The sequence below is a fragment of the Neovison vison genome, chromosome 2 (assembly GCF_020171115.1).
Source record: "Neovison vison isolate M4711 chromosome 2, ASM_NN_V1, whole genome shotgun sequence".
Taxonomy (NCBI): Eukaryota; Metazoa; Chordata; class Mammalia; order Carnivora; family Mustelidae; genus Neogale; species Neogale vison.
The window spans coordinates 94,877,205-94,896,758 of NC_058092.1; the positions used below are offsets into that span (position 1 = coordinate 94,877,205).

The 19,554-nt window shown below is 58.0% G+C and overlaps 1 protein-coding gene across 4 annotated transcripts in view; it reads left to right on the top strand.

Annotated features, from left to right (window-relative positions):
- Positions 1–619: 619 nt before the first annotated feature.
- KCNC4 (potassium voltage-gated channel subfamily C member 4) overlaps positions 620–19,554 on the top strand; it is a 34,471-nt gene continuing 15,536 nt past the window's right edge. For 3 of the 4 annotated variants that reach the window (XM_044238875.1, XM_044238876.1, XM_044238874.1), the window contains exons 1-3: positions 620–1,364; positions 11,761–12,697; positions 14,728–14,931. In XM_044238875.1, the coding sequence (XP_044094810.1) occupies positions 687–1,364; positions 11,761–12,697; positions 14,728–14,931 (1,819 nt within the window). In that variant the 5' untranslated portion in view covers positions 620–686. Of the gene's footprint in view, positions 1,365–11,760; positions 12,698–14,727; positions 14,932–17,151; positions 18,168–19,554 lie in introns of those variants that run through there. The other variant, XM_044238873.1, reaches the window with a different exon arrangement.

The window sequence follows — 19,554 nt, forward strand, 5'->3', positions numbered from 1 at the left end:
CCGCTCAGCCCCGCCCGCCTTCGGAGCCCTGCGCTGGATTTATGAATGGGGGGAAGAGGCCACATGCCTCCGCCGCCGCCGCGTGTTGACCGCAAGCACCCCGGGCCCGCGGAGCTCCGGCTGCCGTGAGAGCGTCGGCCCGGCCCCGGCAGCCGCTCCGAGAACTTGTTGCTGCTGCGCTGCCACCACCGCGGGGAAGCCGGCGGCTCCCGGGACTCGGCACGGTCTGGGAGAGCCGGAGGGTGGCCCGTGTGAGTGTGAGCGCGCGCGCGCGCTCCCCGGACCCTCGCAGTGCGCTGGGACTGTGCGCTAACTCGCCTTCTGGGGGTGAGGGGGGGGCGTGTCCAGAGCCCGAGCGTCTGAGTGTCCAGTCCTAGCAAGGGAGGTGTGTATTTGCCCCTGCCTCCCTGGGCCCCTCGCCCGGGTCCTCGGCTAGCCTTTTTCTTCCCTGCCTCCTCGCCGAAGCTGCCTGCCCAAACCCCAACCACCTGTGCACCCGAGAAACCCAACTCCTCCTGCTCGGCGCCCCGGGGGGGAGGCAGGGGCAGGGCCAAGCCGCAGAGGGGGCCGCCGCCGCCTCCTGCCTCCTCCTCGCCTCCTCCCCCTCCCCCGTCTGACGCTGCCTCCTCGGGAAGGGTGTTTAGAGGGCAGCGGCCGCCCCAAGCCGAAGCCCCGCAGCGCTTCTTATGATCAGCTCGGTGTGTGTCTCCTCCTACCGTGGGCGCAAGTCGGGGAACAAGCCTCCGTCCAAAACATGTCTGAAGGAGGAGATGGCCAAGGGCGAGGCGTCGGAGAAGATCATCATCAACGTGGGCGGCACGCGACATGAGACCTACCGCAGCACCCTGCGCACCCTACCGGGCACCCGCCTCGCCTGGCTGGCCGATCCCGACGGCGGGGGCCGGCCCGAGTCTGATGGCGGCGGTGCGGGCAGCAGCGGCAGCAGCGGCGGCGGGAGCTGCGAGTTCTTCTTCGACCGGCACCCGGGTGTCTTTGCTTACGTGCTCAACTACTACCGCACCGGCAAGCTGCACTGCCCCGCCGACGTGTGCGGGCCGCTCTTCGAGGAGGAGCTCACCTTCTGGGGCATCGACGAGACCGATGTGGAGCCCTGCTGCTGGATGACCTACCGCCAGCACCGCGACGCCGAGGAGGCGCTCGATATCTTCGAGAGCCCGGACGGAGGCGGCGGTGGCGCGGGGACGGGCGACGAGGCCGGCGACGAGGAGCGCGAGCTGGCCCTGCAGCGCCTGGGGCCCCACGAGGGAGGTGCGGGCCCCGGCGCCGGGTCCGGGGGCTGCCGTGGCTGGCAGCCCCGCATGTGGGCGCTCTTCGAGGATCCCTACTCCTCCCGGGCGGCCAGGGTGAGTGGCAGGAGCCTGAGTCTCCTCTCAGGGGTTGCAAGGGGGCCCGTGGCGGTGGGGATAGGGGCCGGGAGGGGCCGGCAGAGACTGATTTACCTGGCCTCTCCCTCCCTCCCAATTCCCTCCCAGCTTCCCTGGGCCCCCAGGGGACTCACAACCCGCCCCCCCCCACTCCCCCCACACAGCCTCTCTTCTGCACGCCTCACCAAGAGATTGCACACACTTGACTTAACAGTTGGCCCTCGTCCCAGCTGCCTGCTTTGCCGCATCCCCTCAGAGGGAGTGGGGTACCCTTAGCTGAGCTCTTCCACCCCCTTCTTTGTGTGGGGACCGCCTGTCTTCATTGACCCCCTCCGCTCCTCCACAGGGCCAGCGTCCTGGAGAGCTGGAATGAGGCCTGTTGCCTGAGGCAGGCAGGTTTGGGGGGGAAGAAAACTGGGTGTGTTAAGGGCCTACTCGGTGGCAGGCCACCTCCTTTAAATGCTCGGGGTACCTCCGAATGCTGTGAAGTATGAGTTTTGCAAAGGGGATGCCAGCTTCAGCCCATGACAGAAGGAGCTGGGACCAGAACCCAGGCCTCTCATCCAGGTTTCTGGAGAACCCTTTTTTTCAGGGAGATAAGCCAAGATGTCTGTCCCATGCCATGCCCCTAAGGCTTCCCGGTCACCTGGGATGGCCTGGCTTCAGTTGGACAGCGAGGGCCTAATGTTCTGGACACTGCAGGCTCCCGTGGTCAGTGGCCAGCCACAGGCTGCCTGCGATGATCCCAGATGTGTTGCCACTTCTTTTCTTCCTGCTGCAGCACCGTTTGGCTTCCCAGAAAACCCTGGTTCAGGTTACTGCTTGAAACGGGTATATGGGGGAACAGGGGGGATGGCATAGGTTGATCTAGGCAAGGTCTAGTCCCTTCCCACCACCTCCTCCCCAAGTCAGTCCAGTTTCTCCCAACCCCCTTAGGTGAAAGGGGGTGGAGGGGCGGAGATCTGCTTGGAGAGCTTTAAAAAAAGAAAATTCCTGAAGGATGGCTTTAAGATTCTTTAAAAAAAGAGAACCCTGGGGGCTGTTGTATGGCTTCATGGTTGGCAGCCTGAAGCCTGGCTGGGGTCGGTCTGGGAGACAGGGAAGAACAACATGTTTTGGGTGTAGGGTTCGGGTCTTGCTGTGGAAGCTGGTCCTCACTTCTGGCATCCCCAGTTGTCCTGTTAATGAATCTCAGAACCCTGTCACCCTCCTCAGCACCTCCTGGGCTGGGCCTCAGCCTAGTCATGGAAGGAAAAGTTCTAATTCCCCACCCAGGGGAGGATGGGAGACCGAAATGAGACTGCAGGGTGGGCCAGGCTGGCGTCAATGCCAGACCAGGGCAGAAGCAGCTCCTGCCTGGGAGGAACAGAGGTCCCTGTGGTGGAAGCCTATAAGGCTGGGGCTGCAGGCATCCCCGGGGGAGGCCCCTGGTGGGCAGAGAACTTTCTCAGGACTGAGAGTGAAGCCGGCTGGGGGCTGGGGGGGTGGTTGGGGAACTGCCTTTGTTTCTTCTCCTGCAGTCCTGAGTTACAGTCCTGAGATCAGCTCAGAAGGTGAGGGCCCGGGGCATGGCCTGGCCAGGGTCTGCTGTGAGTTCTGGGGACTTCTCCTGCACCTCACTGACCCTGCTCATGTCAGTTCGAGGCTATGTGTGCTAGAGGAGAGTGACAAGTGTGGAATTAAGGTTCTTTCCAAATTGGAGGTGAGAGGAGGAGTCTTCATAGACCTTGGGGAAGGGGACAAGCCAGGGAGGCAGGAGTGCTGTGAGGTGGTTAGGAGAGTTAGGTCCTATTTCTGGGCATTCTGGGGTCTCTGGGGGACTTTTCACGTTCTCTGGTTCTCCTCTTTTGGATTCCAAGGGACTGTTCCATCAGTGAGCTTATGTTCTGCCAGACAAACCCCAGGGCAGGCCAGCCAAGGGGCTCTCTGAGCAAACTCAGAGCCTAGCTGGCCCTTTCAGTTCCTCCAGAAGCCCAAGATATTTGTCCTCTTGATATGGAATCCCGTCAGCCAGCGCCTTCTCATTGAGGTTAGGAGTCCGGGTCCAGGCAGGGTTAATTCTCCCCACTGAAGTGATGAAGATACCAGGATTCGGAGGCATTAGATGTCGTCAAACACAAGTAACCACAAACAGGACACCTTCCCTAGGTTCCAGCTTTCTGGTTGTGAATACTGATGTGAACAGCTATATGGAGCTTAATGGCACTTGTCCTAAAAGAGGAATTGTCTCCTGCTAAGGAGCACAAGAGGGAGGCAAACCTTCTGGTTCAGCCGTTCCTGGGACATACACGTGGGAATACATCATCTCAAAAAATTCGTAACTGCTCTTCACTGTACTTTGCATTAAGCTCTAGCACTCCCAGGAAACTTAGGGGGGAGGTGTCCTCCCCGGGTAGTGGATTGGGGCCTCGGGAGGGTAAAGGGCTTGCCTGAGATGACACAGCCGGATAGTGGCCCGCTGGGAGTCCAGGCCCCGCTCCTCGGACTGCCACATGTGCTTTCTGCCATACGTGCTGTTCTTCAGACAGAGAGCTGGCTTATTCTGGCCTGGAAGGTGTTCTGAGGTTCTGGGGCTGTGCCCTCCCTGCTTAACTCTGTTACCCCCAGGCCGGTACCATGGCGGCTCCAGCAGTGGCCCCTGGGTCTGTGGGCGTCCCTCCGGTCCTCGGGGCCTGGGGCGTTCACTAGAAGTGGGAGGGCAGTGGAGCAGCGCTCTGCGCCAGGCGTCTCTCTGCACTTGGCCCCTGGTCATCTGCGGAGTACGCCATGACAGGAGCAAAACAGATACAAACGGAAAGTGGACTGAGTGGAGCCTGTTGCCTCGCTCCTGGCCTGGCCTACAGAGCCATTCCCCATCAGGCAGGCTCCAGGCAGGCCAGGGTGCTCAGCCCTGCTTCCATCACTGGGGCCGGGCCCATGACAGCCGCTGCCGTGCTTCCGTTTCCGTGGCCTGGCAGCCGGCACGATAAACTGGCTGATCCAGTCCCCAGTCCCCACCTGCCCAGGGCCCGTTGTCCCAGGCTCTGCCGCAGCCCGCAGCCCGGTGGCTTCCCAGACTCAGGGGGACAAGTGGGGGTTTGGGCAGTATTGAGAGTGCTGAAATAGGCCTTCCTTTTTTCCTGAGGGCAGACAGGAGACCTGAGGAATGGGACCCCGGAGACACTCCTGTCTCTCACCCCCAACCTCTTGATGACCTAGGAGTGAGACTGGCTTTGCCTCAGTTACCAGCTCTATTGAGAAGGATAGTCGATCTCCTGTGGCTAAATCCGTACCTGGGTTAGTTTTCCCATAACGTTTCCCTTCTGAGTAGAGGATGTGACCCAAGGCTCCCTGTTGCCCCAGGGAGGCAGCTGGAGCTGGGTTTTCACCTGGATTCAGCCCCCACCGCATGTCAGGGGCTGTCACCCCTGCTTTCGAATCTCATCTGTCCTGTGTGAGGCAGGATCATTCACCTTAGTCTACAGTGAAGGAAACTGAGGCCCACAGGGACTTGTCCAAGGTCACACAGCTGGCCATAGAACTAGGCTCCAAACCCAGATCTAGTGAACCCATGTCTGTGTTTGTAGCACATCTGCAGAAGGCCTCTGACTTCTGGGGGGCCTTCTTTCCTCTCACCTGTCCCCTTACTTCTCCCTCCAGACTAAAGCTCCCATCCCCTCACTCCTTAGATTGCTTGCCTCTGATCTTGCTCTTTCTTTTTTTTCTCACTGTGGGACTTCAACAAAAAGAAAGGGGACTCAGTTCCGAGAGGAGACTAGGTGTCCCCTGGCCCAGGCAGGGGAATGAAACAGGGCTTCTTGGAAAGAAATGCAGAGCTCTGTTCCTGCTCCTTCCTTCAGAAGACCCCCTGCCTCTCTGGCCCGGACATTGCCTGGGACTAGCCAGTCGGTGGGCAGGACCCTCTGGTTCCAAGCCCGCTGGGCTCGGGAGAGCCAGGAAGCCAAGCCTGGGAGGTTGGCTGCCCTGTCTTCCCCAGCCCTCTAGGAAGGGAGTGCCAGCATGCGCCTTCCCGGGAGCAGGAGGGGAGTCAGGCCAAGTCTGCAGGCCTGTAGCTGCCCTGCCCTGAGGCAGCCTCCCAGTTCCTCCTGGGTTTGTTTTGTGTTTTTCTTTTCAGTTCTCAGCAGACCAACATTTGCCTCTGAACATCTTGTCTCCGGATAATGAGGTGTTTCTCTTTGTCACCATTTGGGGTGGGGTGTTAAGTGGGGGAGGGGCTAAAATAAACTTGGGCTATTTAGGGGCAATGGGGGAAGAACAGGCAGGAACAGAGCCAGGCAATTGGGGCTGGGGAATGGGGGGTCCCCAGGCCCCTGGCGTCCACCCGTGGACAGTGCTGTCTTGACATGCCCGGCACCAGCCAGCCCACCACAACCTTTGCCCCAGCTCCCCTCTAGGTTTTTTTTGTTTGTTTGTTTTCTAGCCTGGGTGATAGTGACCTAGCCCCTGGCATAGGGCTCCATCAGGCAGTGGTCTTGGCCAACCCTGGAAAGCCACAGAGTCTGAGAGCCCACGTGCTTGGAGGTATTGCTGGGCATACCTGTCATCTCTAGCCCCAGTTAGTGGGGCTGACCATGTTTCCTCATGACAGGCTCCAGGAGAAGAAGCAGGCAGTCACCTTGGCTCCAGGCATTCAGGAAACATTTATTGAGTACTTACTACATGCCAGACACCAGGCTGGGCCCTATAAATATAAAGATGAGTCAGACGTGGTCCCTGTTCCTGAAGAGAGCTAGGTCAGGGGGAGTAGATGGCAGCTGAGGAAAATTAGGTGACGAGGAATAGTAATAATAATACAAGAAAGATCATGAGAGGTGCCACAGGCATCTTAAAAAATGAAGTCCAAGAGGAGGTGCGAGGAGAAAGCGATAAATCCCGGTCCTGTGTGAGGTGAGGCGAGGCGGGGGAGAGCGTTGGCAGGCGGGGAAGCTTCCCCGAGGAAGCAGAAGATAAGCTGGATAGGCCCTGCAGGATAATGACTTAGCTCCCTTAAATAATTTTTAGAAGGAGGCAGGCTATAAATAAATATATAAATAAATAAGTTTTTCAATGTGGGTAGCGCTTAACCATGCAGAGTTAGGGAAGGGGTGAATTTTCTGGCCAGGGGACCAGCCTGGGCAGAGATGGGACAGCACAGAATATGGATAGGCAATAGCCAGGAATTGCATTTGGTTGGGTAAGTTCTTGGCCAGTGAGCCGGGCTGGACTGGATTCCTTCTGGGGCCAGACTCCTCAGTTCTCGGCACCCCGGAGGCTCTGAGAAGCCCCATGTGCTGGCTTGGCAGGAGGTGGGCATGGGTAAAGGCTGGCTCTGGCTCCTGGAGCAGAATGGGAGGTCTCGGGGCCAGGGTCTGCTCCTAGGGGAGCCCATGAAGGGAGAGGAGCAGGGGTATGTAGGCTGGGCCTGGACTCACAGGGCAGGCCCTCATTCAGGAGCCCAGGTACAGCAGAGAGATGCCTTGCCTGGCAGACTCTCTCTCCTTGCCTGCCTCTGAGCCCCCAGGGGCTGCCTGCTCCCTTTGCAGCTCTGCTTGGGCACTAGGATCTCACTTCCCCGGAAGCTTCAACTCCTTATTCCATCCCCACAGATATTCGTCTGCAAGCATCTTTGGCTGTGTTCTCAAATTTCTCTTCTCCTACACTTCATCCTTAATATAGGTTTTGGGCATGAGTCTTCTTATGTTTATCTGTCCATCTGTCTCCTTGGCCCTTTCTCCTTGGGCTCCCCTCCCCTGCCCCCGCTGATTGTATTCAGTTCCCAATGACTGGTGTCTGTCACCTCCCCCCTAGGCCCCCCCACCCCGACCCAGCCTGTGCCAGGTTCCTGAGACACTCCAGGCTCTGTGCTGAGTTTTACAAATATCATTTCTTTTAATCCTTAAAACAGCTCATCAGTTGGGCACTGGTCTCATCCCCTCAACACATCAAGCACACTGTAGCCTCAGGGCCTTTGCACTGCCTGCTCCCTCTGTCTCTTGAGCTCTCCTGGACCTTCACATAACCCCCTCTCTTACTCCTTCAGACCTCTGCTTAGATGTCACCTTGGCTGAGGCCTTGTCTCATCACCCGATTTGAAATGCTTCCCTCACCCTCATACTCCTTACCCCCTTGACTCTTATTTTTCTTCCTAACACTTAGAGCAGCTGGCATACGATATAGCTTACTAATTTGTTGACAGTTTCCTTCTACTCGAATGTAAGGCCTAAGGGACAGGGGTATTTATTTTGTTTCCTGCTGTTCTCCAGCACCCAGGACAGTGTCTGGCACATTGTAGGCACTCAGTTTCCATTCTATGAGCAAAAATCTGAAGGCTCAGAGAGGTTAAGAACTTTGCCTAAGGTCCCTCAGGCAGTCGGCAGCAGAGCCCAACTTGGACCCAGAAGTGTGGGACTTTAGATTTCCACCACCAGCTATCTCAGAATGAGTTCGATGAAGGAGGCTGATAAGAGAGCTGATCCACCAGCTGAAGCACCTGGGTCTCCAGACCAGCGGGTCCCCAAGAAGATAGAGCACCAGCCATGTGGGGTCTGAGGGAGCAGGAAGCTGGAAGAAGCAGCGCTTTCCTGCACACCTCTAGGTTCCTCTAGGTTTCCTGCTAGGAAGTTCCTGTCCAGGATGGTGAGAGCACCCTGTAGCCTTCCAGCAGGGACAGAGTAGCCGCTGGCCAGATCAGGTCACACAAGCGGTTTTCCACTTGAGCAGTTTTGTCTTCCAGCAGAATCTATGCCCCGTGTCCTCAGGTCTTAGAAAGAACTGACCGCTTCCGCCATGAGAACCAGGGTGAGTCACTCCTCCCCTGGGGAGAAAGCAGGGATTTTGTGATTTTTCTCACTCCAGATTCATCTCTGCTGTCAGAAGCTGCAGGCAGGGGTCTGTGGAGGCCCACACACCTCGGCTCTGTCATTGTCTTACTGAGCACATACTGTGTGCCAGACACTTGGCCATTAGAAGCTCCTTTAGTTCCTCAGTAACACCATAAGGTGGGCTCTAGTGTGTCCCCATTTTGTAGGGAGAGACAGGTACAGAGCACACCGTTTACCTAGCAAAGGCCCGGGGCGGGGTGGGGCCTAGGCCGTCTGACCCCAGGGCAACTTAGCTCCGTGGGCTAGCTCTCTTGTAGGCAGGGGCCAATACCGGGAGGAGGGGCCGGTGCTTGTGGCTCGCTGTCCAGGATGGCCTTGTAAGGGCTGCTCAGAGAGCTCCAGCTCCAGGCCTTGATGCCTAAATGGGGTGATTTTTGCAGCCACCGCCTTCTTCCTTGGCCCTTTTTTATCCCCCAAAGCCCTTCATCAAGAGAGTGGGAGGAAAAAAAAGCAGTGTCCCTACGCCAGAGGGGAAGGCCTGGTGAAGGGCCTTGATTGAGTTTGTTTAGGACCACCACTTAGGAAATAGTGCAGTTTGGGGAAAACTTAGGGGAGAAAAGAATAACTGGGGTCCCGAAGGGGGACCCATAACCTCAGGACTTAACCGGGGGCAACGTGGCCAGGGCCCAGATGCCTGCATTTGTCACGGCTTAGCCTCCTCGGGGAGGGACGGCTTTCTGGGGCCTGCCAGGCACTGGCTGCCAGCCCCAGAGCGGTCACATGAAGGGGTCACCAAGGAAGAGTGGACTGTCCCTATTTGTTTGGTTAGAGGGCCAAGTGGAAAGAACTCTGAGCTGAGAGGCAGGAGCCGTGGCCTCAGTTCGATCCTGAGCCAGTCATCTGCCCTCTCCCGTGAGTCTGCTGCCCTAAGAAATGGGCACACATGGGTGGCTACCCTTTCCCTGCCCCACCTTCAGGAAGGGCGGAGGTGAGTGGTAGGAGTAAATAGATAGAGTTCTGTGTTTTAAAAACACAGCAAAAGTGAGTGAATACTGCGGAAATTCAGGGAGTTGTTCCCTAACATGGGAGGAGGAAGGGACTTGGAAGGAGTTGGGCACAGGGGCCTCCCTCCCTTCCCCCCTCTCTGTGCCCTCTGCTCAGCCCCTTGGCAGCTCTTCCTGAACTTGTTTTTCCAAATCACTAATTAACTTCATGCTCAGCTCCCCCGTGGGCCAACTCTCCTGGCTAACTTCTCCTCGGAGAGAGCGAGCGGAGAGAGCGAGCTCCTGCTTCCCATGCTCCCTGGCAGAGCCTGGATATGCTGGCCCCGCCCCTTACCCCAACCTCCTCTGCTTCTGGGGATGGGGGAGTGGGCAGTGCCGGGACTCTGGGTTGCCAGCATCCTGCCGCCACCAGACAGGTCCCTCCACCAATTCGTCTCTGGATGGCCGTGGAGAGCCCCCAGCTGGAGCCATTTGCCTAAGGCCCACATCACTTGTAGTGCCTGGCCTGCCCACTGCTCAGGGAAGTAAAATGAGGTCAGAAAAGGAAGTTGAAATTTACCTTTACAGGAAAGCAGGAGACAGGAGAAGCCCCAGGCAAAGTTGTTCAAGGAGGGGAAGTGTTATCTGTGGCCTGCCACCTCCCTTCTCCTTCCTCAGTGATCTCATCAACTTGTCCCTGTTCAAGGGTAACACACGAGAGATCTTAGTGTGTGATGGAAGTCTGTCTTAATCCAAAGGTACACGTCTCTAAGGTTGAAGTAGCACTCATCAGGGAGTTGGCTGGGGGCAGGGCTGACGGTTCAGAGAAGACTGTCCTGGGTCTATGAACTGATCCTGCCTGGGAGGTGGTGAAGACAGTGTGTTGTAAAGAGAAGGTACAGCCTCTGAAGTTAAACCGTGGTGAGTTCAAGTGTGGTTTCCACCCTTTCCAGGCTGTGTTACCTCAGGCAAACACAGAACCTCTCTGATACTCAGTTCCCCATCCGTGAAGTGAGATGACGAGGCTTACATCGTCATAGGGTCATGGGGGGGGGGGACTGAAGGCGGTAACATGTACCCGTACCCAGCCGTGCCAGGACGGAATAGACAGCTAATGAATGTGCATTCCCAAGTTCTCTCCTCAGACTCGCTCCTGCTTCAGAAGCCCGGGAGATGCTGCTGCTTCATTTTCCCAGCTTCCCTTGTAGGAGCTCCCATTGGTGTTCAGCAGAAGTAAGAGCAAGGCATGCCTTCTCTCCCTCCCAATGCAGACTCTCAGGGAGCAGAGCATCTCCGAGAGGCACCATTAGACAGGAGGCAATGCCATAGTCAGGTGGAAATCAGGGCGGGGCAGGCGTGGGGGTTGCCAGGTGGTGGAGGGGCCACAGTCCTTCCTCATGCACCTGTTTGAAGTACAGCCCTCTGTTAGGGGAGGGCGGGCTGCAGCAGGGGGCGTAGACCTTGGCAACAGGTACCCTGACAGTGGTGAATAACAGATGAAGGCTCCCTAATTGGTGTTATTACACATGCATTTCCTCTCCATTCATAATGATTGGACACTTAAACCTCTGCCGAGCGCTGCTGTCATCGTTCTAGCTGAGATCCCAGCAGCTGTCCGGACCAGCCGCTGCCACACTCTGATCCCAATGGGTGCAGTTTATTTTTTGTTGGAGCTCAGTTGATTCTGAGCACACTCGCTCTGTCTCCTGCCGTGGAGCATGCTGTCTTCCTTCAGACTCTTCTCACTGTCTGGGACATTCTAAACTGAGAGGCAGGGGAGGGGGACTGGTATCGGGGGCCTAAGGAGGTGGGGGTGGGTCATGGCTGGAGCTTAAAGACTCAGTTGGCAGAGAGAGGCCACAGGTTATTCCCACCAGCCCCCTGTCTCTGGGCATATCCCTTAATGCAGCAGACCTCAGAGCTTAGCGTGCATCAGAATTACCTGGAAGGTTTGTTAAAACAGATTATGTGGACCCAGTATATCTCATTCAGTAAGTTTACGCAGGGCCCGAGAATTTGCATTTCTAATTAGTTCTCAGGCGGGGCTGCTGCTGGTCCTGGGCCTCGCTTTGAGGACCACTGTCTTCAAGTCTGGTTCCTCCAAGTGTGGTCTGTGGACCAGCAGCCTCACTTGAGAGTTTCTTAGAAAAGAGAATCACAGGCCCTGCCCTTGACCTCCTGAATCAGAATCACATGTTGACAAGATTCCCAGATGGTTTATATACCGGTTACAGTTTGGGAAGCTTTGAGGCACCACAGCACTGCAGGATCACGGAGCTGGGCATGGAGCGGGGCCGCTTAAGAGGCGGGGCCAGGCAGCTACTGTTCCTGTCCACTTGACTATCTTGCGATCTTCTGTGCACCAGGACAAAGATTGGGAAGTATTACCTTAAAACACCCAAGCAGATGGATAGAGACCGTCTAGGGAAGGGGTTTCAGCCCCTACTGTGTACCTTAATCCTGCCTCTCGCCACCTGACAACTGCTTGGTCACCTCTGCCCCACCTCCTCCACTCCCGTGCACAAGAGAACCCCCCCCCCAACCCCTTCCCCCTGCCCTGATAGCCACCCTGCTCTCCTCCTTGCCTCGCAGGTGGTGGCCTTCGCCTCTCTCTTCTTCATCTTGGTCTCCATCACCACCTTCTGCCTGGAGACCCACGAGGCCTTTAACATCGACCGCAACGTGACCGAGATCCACCGGGTAGGGAACACCACCAGCGTGCACTTTCGGCGGGAGGTGGAGACAGAGCCCATCCTGACGTACATCGAGGGGGTGTGCGTGCTGTGGTTCACGCTGGAGTTCCTGGTGCGCATCGTGTGCTGCCCGGACACGCTGGACTTCGTCAAGAACCTACTCAACATCATCGACTTCGTGGCCATCCTGCCCTTCTACCTGGAGGTGGGGCTGAGCGGCCTGTCCTCCAAGGCAGCCCGAGATGTGCTGGGCTTCCTGCGCGTCGTCCGCTTTGTGCGTATCTTGCGCATCTTCAAGCTCACGCGCCACTTCGTGGGCCTGCGCGTGCTAGGCCACACCCTGCGCGCCAGCACCAACGAGTTCCTGCTGCTCATCATCTTCCTGGCGCTGGGGGTGCTAATCTTCGCCACCATGATCTACTATGCTGAGCGCATTGGCGCCAGGCCCTCCGACCCGCGGGGCAATGACCACACCGACTTCAAGAACATCCCCATTGGCTTCTGGTGGGCTGTGGTCACCATGACGACACTGGGCTATGGGGACATGTATCCCAAGACCTGGTCAGGCATGCTGGTGGGGGCGCTGTGTGCCCTGGCTGGTGTACTCACCATCGCCATGCCTGTGCCGGTCATTGTCAACAACTTCGGCATGTACTACTCCCTGGCCATGGCCAAGCAGAAGCTGCCTAAGAAAAGAAAGAAGCATGTGCCCCGGCCGCCCCATCTTGAGTCACCCATCTACTGTAAGTCTGAGGAGACTTCGCCCCGGGACAGCACCTACAGTGACACCAGTCCCCCTGCCCCAGAAGAGGGTATGGTTGAGAGGAAACGGGCAGGTGAGATTGGGGGTTGGGAAGGAAAGCCACCTCTCCCCCCGTGGCCCAGGGAGTCCCCAGATGAACTAAGGCCCTTGGAATTTGGGGTTGTGCTTTACTACTCCGGGCTTCCCTGAGGATACTTTGCCTTTAAGAGTGCAGAGTATTGAGGCCCATCTCTATCTTCTGGTGTTCGAGTAGCTTTCTGAACGTCGGGGTTTGGGGAGTGAATGTCCCACTCAATTTAGGCTGTGATGAGCAGGGCATGGGGTTGTAAATTCCAGTACCACTTTTGCTGCTGCGCTGTGTGACCTGAGGCCAGTCACTTACCCTCTCTGATCCTCACCTGGTAAATGGGAATGATCTATTCCCAAGATGTTGATGAGACCCAAACAAATGACAGATGTGAGAGGGCTTTGAGAAGGAAAAACCACTTTACAAGCACCAGGCCTTGTCGTTATTAGCTAGACAGCAGGGACAGCTGTTCTTCCAAGGTGCATCAACGCATGAATCATTTCTTTCCAAACACTGGAGTCTGATGTCTCTTGGCCTAATAAATGTGATAACGTAACAGCAGTGGGAGGCTGCCTTCTGTTCAGCACAAACTAGATTGAGTCCTGGGCGCAGGGTTTCACATGGGATGGGAGGGAACCAAGAGGGAACAGCCAGACAGAGTCAGGCGGGGAAAAGGAAGGGTGGAAGAAGTGGCCTCTGCATCCTGGAAGGGGAGGGCCTGAGGGCCTGGAACCTTCTTGAAAGATGAGAAAGGCCGCCCTTGGGAAGATGGCTTCCACCCGAGTCAAGAGATGGGAAAGGAAATTGGCTTAACCGGCAGCAACTTCAAGTTAGGATGGAGAGCGGGAACTTGAGAATTAAATATGCGGTGGGCTCCCGAGGGAGGTCTGGGATTCCTAGTCTGGGGAGCCCTTGGATGCCAAGCCCTCCCAGGAGCTGGGGTGGGCCAGGAGACAAAGGTAGTAGCTTCTACAGCCAAGTTCAGGGGGCAAAGTGGGACTCATCCTCTGCGGGGGGATGCCTGACTCGAGACTCTCACTTGGCCTGTTGGTTGGGACCCGGCGTACATGCTGGGGCTACTCACTCTGTGGGGTCATTTGGGGGCCTGGGTCTTCCAGAGACCTTGATGGAACAGGACCCCTCAGGCTCCCCCGTCCTCCCCCACCAAAGTGCTACCTCCTTCCCTGATCCCTGAATGTAAATCTCCCAGCCAGTGCCCCAGGGGATTTCAGCTGTACCCCGAGGCCCCGTTCAGAGCTCAGAGGGAAACCTAGTGTCAGAATGGAGAAGGCCCAGCACCAGCTCCTCGATGCACACTTACCACGGCCCCGTCAGCTATGCCTCAGCCTGACCCTAACCGTTTGGCCATGGTCAGGGCATTTGTGGCAGATGCCGAGGCCACTGCCTTTAGACCGAGCGGGCCCCTCTCCAGAGCTGAGGGCACCCCCGTGCTGCTGCCTGACGGAGGCCGGGGGTTTGGGGCTAGAAACCCACAGCAGTGGGAGCTGCACTGGAGCATCTCTGGTTCAGGGTCTTCCCCAGGCAGGAGAGCCCCAAGAAGAGGGCTCTGAATCCTTCAGGCACTCCACTCTGCCTTCTTTGCCCAGTGAACAAGAGTAACTGCCTTTAGGGGGCCCAGGGAGATGGCTGAGGAAGCCACTTTAACCCTGACAATGCCAGCCCTCATCCCAGCAAGCCAGGCGTTCTCTCATCCAAGTGTCAGCCTGAGCCAGACCCAAGGAGGAAGCAGTCTGCCACCTGCCTCAGGCTAATCCCTCGGGGCAGCCCACAGCAGACAGATTTTAGGAACCCCTGCTTCGGGTATCTGTAACTCGGTGTCCTGGGAAAGATGCTAGGCCAAGGCTGAGAAGGAGGTAGGGCCCCTGCCCCCAGCCCCCCGCCCTCCCAGGCAGATGCCAGGCCCTCCTGGGTGGGGGAATTGACACTCTCGGTCTGGGATCTGAGACCCCAGGCAAGCCTGTGGGGAAGGCCTGGGCAGCCCCTCACACAGCCTCCTTTCTGTCTGCCCCCTTTAGACTCCAAGCAGAACGGTGATGCCAATGCGGTGCTGTCAGATGAGGAGGGAGCTGGCCTCACCCAGCCCCTGGCCTCTGCCCCCACCCCTGAGGAGCGCCGGGCCCTGCGACGCTCTGGCCCCCGAGACAAAAACAAGAAGGCAGCCGCCTGCTTCCTGCTCAGCGCCGGGGACTATGCCTGTGCCGATGGTAGTGTCCGGAAAGGTATGGCTCCCCAGGCCGGGCAGGTGGGGAGCCCCCGGGGAGCTGAGTCTCCTCAGTGTCCCCCACAAAACTTGAGGTCCCCTCCTCCCCTGAGGCCTTGGCCACCATCTCCTCGGCCTTGGACGTGCCCCCGCTTTTAAGATGGGTACTCTGATCTCCCAGTCCCTGGATTAGAAAGGCCTCAGGCCATCCCCTGGAGGTACACAGCTCAGCACAACCCACCCCAGTTGCCCACGGGGAAGACAGGTGCTAGAGGGTAAGGGGATACCAAATCAGGTGTTCCTGCCTTTGCCCTTCATTTTATCACCACCTCTCCCTCTGGTGCCTGCTGCGACCTTGAGGTCTGGCTCCCCCGGGTCACAGCCACCCTTTCCCTAGACCTCCCTGAAACACAGCTAGGATTTCCTAAGTAAGTAGTCCCGAGAGATGCCAACAACATTCAGGAGTCAGGGTAAGAATGAGGGGCTGGTGTGCGGTCTTCGGAGAGCCTAGCATAGGCCCTATCTCTGCCATCCCTCATGGGGTGGGGGTGGGGGTGGGGGGCCCAAGAGCCCAGGAGGGTCCCCCCCAGCTCTACAGACCTCTTGAGGCAGAGCCAGAAGGTGACCAGGAGGTGGGGATTGGGGTAGGAGTAGGTATGGAATGTGTATCCCTCTTAAGTGTGTTCTGAAGGAACCCCTCCAGGGTTCTGGGAAGTAGCGTGATCTCTCCATAAGGGAAGGTTGAAATTCTACAAGCAGGCCCCAGGCTGCAGCAGAAACAGGGCAGAAGCCGGGCGTGGAGCTGGGTATTCCTCGCCTGCCAAAAGGGGGTCAGAAATGATCGAGGATGGTTGAGGGCCAGTAGTGGCTGAGAACAGGAGTGTCAAAAGCAGGTGCTCCTGCCCCGTTCCTGATCCTTTTTTTGTCTTTTGTGCCCTGTTCCTGTGACATAACCTGCCTAAACACTTAGTTCTGGGATAAACCTCGAGTCTCCCCGTTCCCCCAAAAAAAAGCTTGTCCCTGGGTTCTCAGGCCACTTCTTAATCTTCCCGCTTTTAGCCAAATTTGCTCCCCCCACCCCTCCAAACTTCTCACTAGCCCCAAGCTCCAGACCAAATCTGGGTTGAATGAAGTGGGGCAGGGGCTGCTACGGGATTAGCCCAGGATGCCTAGGTCCTTCCAACGATGTCCCCTCGCCTGCCCATCCCAGACTGCAAGGCACCTTCCTGGCCCCTGGCCCCATGGGATCTCCAGGGCACTGTGACCCTAACCAGGCCCTGAGGGGTATGTGTCCTGCTCTGCTGGACATACGTCCTATTGGGTGGCAGCAGCGGGAGCAGCCATCTGGCAGCTGGAAGGAGAGGGCCCAGAGGCCCTAGGTACTCCTGTGGGGCAGGAGGGATCCCCACCTCCCATGTAGGACTTGAGCCGAGTGCTGAGCACCAAAGTTTTCCTGCTGGTATTGTGAGGGGCTCATTGGCAGCGTGGAAGAAGCTGCAGTGGGTCACACCCAGGGCTGGGGTCGCACGTGTGTGTGCATGGGCGGGAGAATCTGGATCGCACACAGCGCCAGATCCCTCTGGGTGCCTGTGTGGCCCGGCTGTTTTATTTTCAAGATGCCTCCACACTGCTTCTTGGCAACAAGCATGTAGCTCAGCCAATTAGAGTGACCTTCGAGAAGGAACAGGTGGGTTGCTGGGAAACAGGCCCTGCTAAGCAAGCGTGGCAGTTAGCATCGCCAAACTCCCAGGAAGCACTCGGCAACTTTCCCCGTGCCAGACCGTGCCTCCCTTCTCTGCATTCAGGCTCCGTGTCGGAGCTGGAGCGGGGAGCCCGGGGCTCCTTCAGCCATGGGCAGAGACCCCATGGTTAGACTCCGGCTGCCTGAGGATCACAGTGTGAACTTCCTGGGAGGAAGGGGACTGGTGCTGACTGGGGTTGCTTAGGATGGAGAAGAGGGCTGCTGGAGGTTATGGGGTCTTTGGGTGGCTGGAGGGGAGCTTACCTGGGGACAGTGGCAGAGCAGAGATCAGCTGGGGGGGGGGCCCTGAGGTCTGTCCTCTGGAGCCCAGATGAACTGGAACGCAGGGAAAGTCAGGGAGCCTTCCCCAGGCAGGCCAGATCCCTCAACCAGTGTGGGGCTCCCTGCACCACAGGGCCCCTCTGGAGCATGGATCCCATGGAGCTGCTCAGATGAGGGGCCATGCCTCTCTGACCCATGTGCCTTTTCTTCACCAAGGCTGTGCAAAATCCCGGAGTCTAAACAGCATAGCAGGAGCAGCTGGAACCAGTCTGGGGCTGTCTCCACTGGCATCGAGATACAGCTCACCCTATCCTCCGAGAAAGCTCCTGCTCTCCCACCCCTTCCACCCTCTCACCAGCCCTCCACCCGGACACCCGGGCCCTTAGCCGTGCCCCCGGCTCTCCCCACCTCTGGGCGCATGCCACGCTCACATGCCCTCCAGCCCTCATTTCTCCGTAGGCCCGAGGGAGCCGGGCAGGAAGCAGGAGAACCCAGACCCCCAAGCCTCTCCCCGAGAGCACCCAACTCCCCAGAACATTCGGCTCTGGAGCCTGAGAGCAAGGGGAAGATTACTCCCAGGGCTCCTCCTGCACTGGTGCCCGGCCTGAGCCGGAGCTGCTGGCATTACCCACCACTGCCCCCTGGGACTTGTGCCTCTGAGCCTTGCCTCCCCTCAGGTCCCACCTTCATCCCGGGGAATGCATTTCCACTCCTCATGGCCTTCAGTCGGTAACCAGCCTGCGACTGACTATCTCTGTCTGTCTGTCTGTCCATCCCACTCCGAGACCAGCAAAGAATAAGGCTGTCCCGCAGGCGCCCCATCTCTGCTGGGTGCACAGGGAGCTGGCTGGTCAGGGGAGCGGTGGCGCCCTGGGAGAGGAGGCCTGATGCTCTCCAGCTCTGGCCTGGCATGCAGGTGGGGTCCCTAGGGCCCCACAATTGGCTGGCTGCCAGGGCATGGGAATGCCCTCCTCCCGGGAGTGACACCCTGTGGCGGCAGAACCTGGCATCCCATCTGCACCCATATCTCTCCCGCGCTGCTCTCTCTGCTTCCACGAGTTTTTCTTCCCTCCTCCTCCTGCTGCCTCAGACTCCCAGCCCTGCCTGAGTCACCTGCCGCTCCCACCCAGCCTCTGCGCTCTGGATGGCTGCCAGAGCCAGAGACTCATCTAATTTCTATAATTAAGTGTATTCATTTACCTAACGAGCCCGGGAGCACAACAGGTGTGTGAGTCATTGAGGGAGAAGGGGTGCGCTCTGGGCAGGGGCAGCTGAGGGGAAGTGTGGGGACAGAAGCCATCCCACCCCCTCCTGCTCCTGCATAAGCATCCTGTCACTCCCGGCAGGGCAGGGCTGGGCTGCAGGGGGCCCCTCTCTAGCAGTGAACTGGGGGAGGCTCTCCAGGCCCCCTCTGTCCCAGGACCCAAGAGGGCCTCAGCCAAGACATTCCTGTTTTACCTGATGGGAATTAGACCTGACAGCGGAGCCTCGCAATTTTTAGAGTCAGATTACGCAGCTTTGGAGAGGGAATGACTAAGGTCCATAACTGCTCCTTCCAGGGTGGGCAAAGGTAAGAATGGCAAGACAGCCTTCAGGGACTCAGCAGGAGGCCGGGAAGTGTGGAGGTGCCCCCGAAAGGTGAACTGGGCAGAAAGTCCAGATCATTTCATGAGAGTTGGATGTTGTGAAAAGGCTCTGCCAGGACCACCCCCCTTTCAGTGCCCTCTGTCTTCAGCCTGGGGCAGACATAGGAATGTGCCTTCCAGAAAAGTCTGCAGCGGGTCCTGGGGATACCCCAACCCTGCTGCGGTCCATGGGGCCTGTCTCTGGCTTGCTCTCAGAATGAGATGTCCCCCCAAGAGGTGAGAAGATATGGGGGCATCCATGTGACCACCCTTCAAGAGGGGACAGGCCCCTTCAAGTGACAGGGACAGGGGCAGGGAAGCCGTGTAGAGCAGATGCAGACTCTAGGAGCCCTATCAAAGCTGGGGCTGAGAGCCCAACTGCTTCTCCTAGGTGAGGACAGATTCAGTCCTGTCCCAGCAGGGGTCCCTGGCCCTGGGGGTCCCGGCCCCAGCAGGGATGTGGTGTCCGGCTCAGCGCGAGCCCCACAGCGCTTCTGTGCTTGGGCCTGCTTTCCTGGCTCAGGGAGCTGAGGCGGCTATTTCTGAAACGGCCCTCAAGTTGTCAGGAGTCCAAGTTTCCACGGCACCCACCTCCTCTTTCCCTCTCTTCCCTCCCACAGGGACGGGCATGCTCATGGCACCCCCCTGGTGGGTACAGCTGTCCCTGGGCAACATGGTACGGGAGTGCTGGGCTGGAGCCCCTTCTACCTTTGGGAGATGGGCTCCTGCCTGTCCCCGCACTGGTTCTCTGGCTTCTGTTGGGGAAACACAGGACCTAGCTAATGACGGCGGAGTAGGCCATCTGCCACAGCAACCTCTCAGGACCTCTGGGCCCTGGGAAGGGGCAAAATGAGTCCTCGATTTATAGAGACCCACTGTATACCGGGCCCTGCCTAGGGAGGTGGCTGCTTGCCCAGGCCTCAACTTATCCAGACCTGGGGCCTCCCTCCTCAGGGAAAGACTCTCTCCTCTGCCTCTAATCTGAGAGCACAGT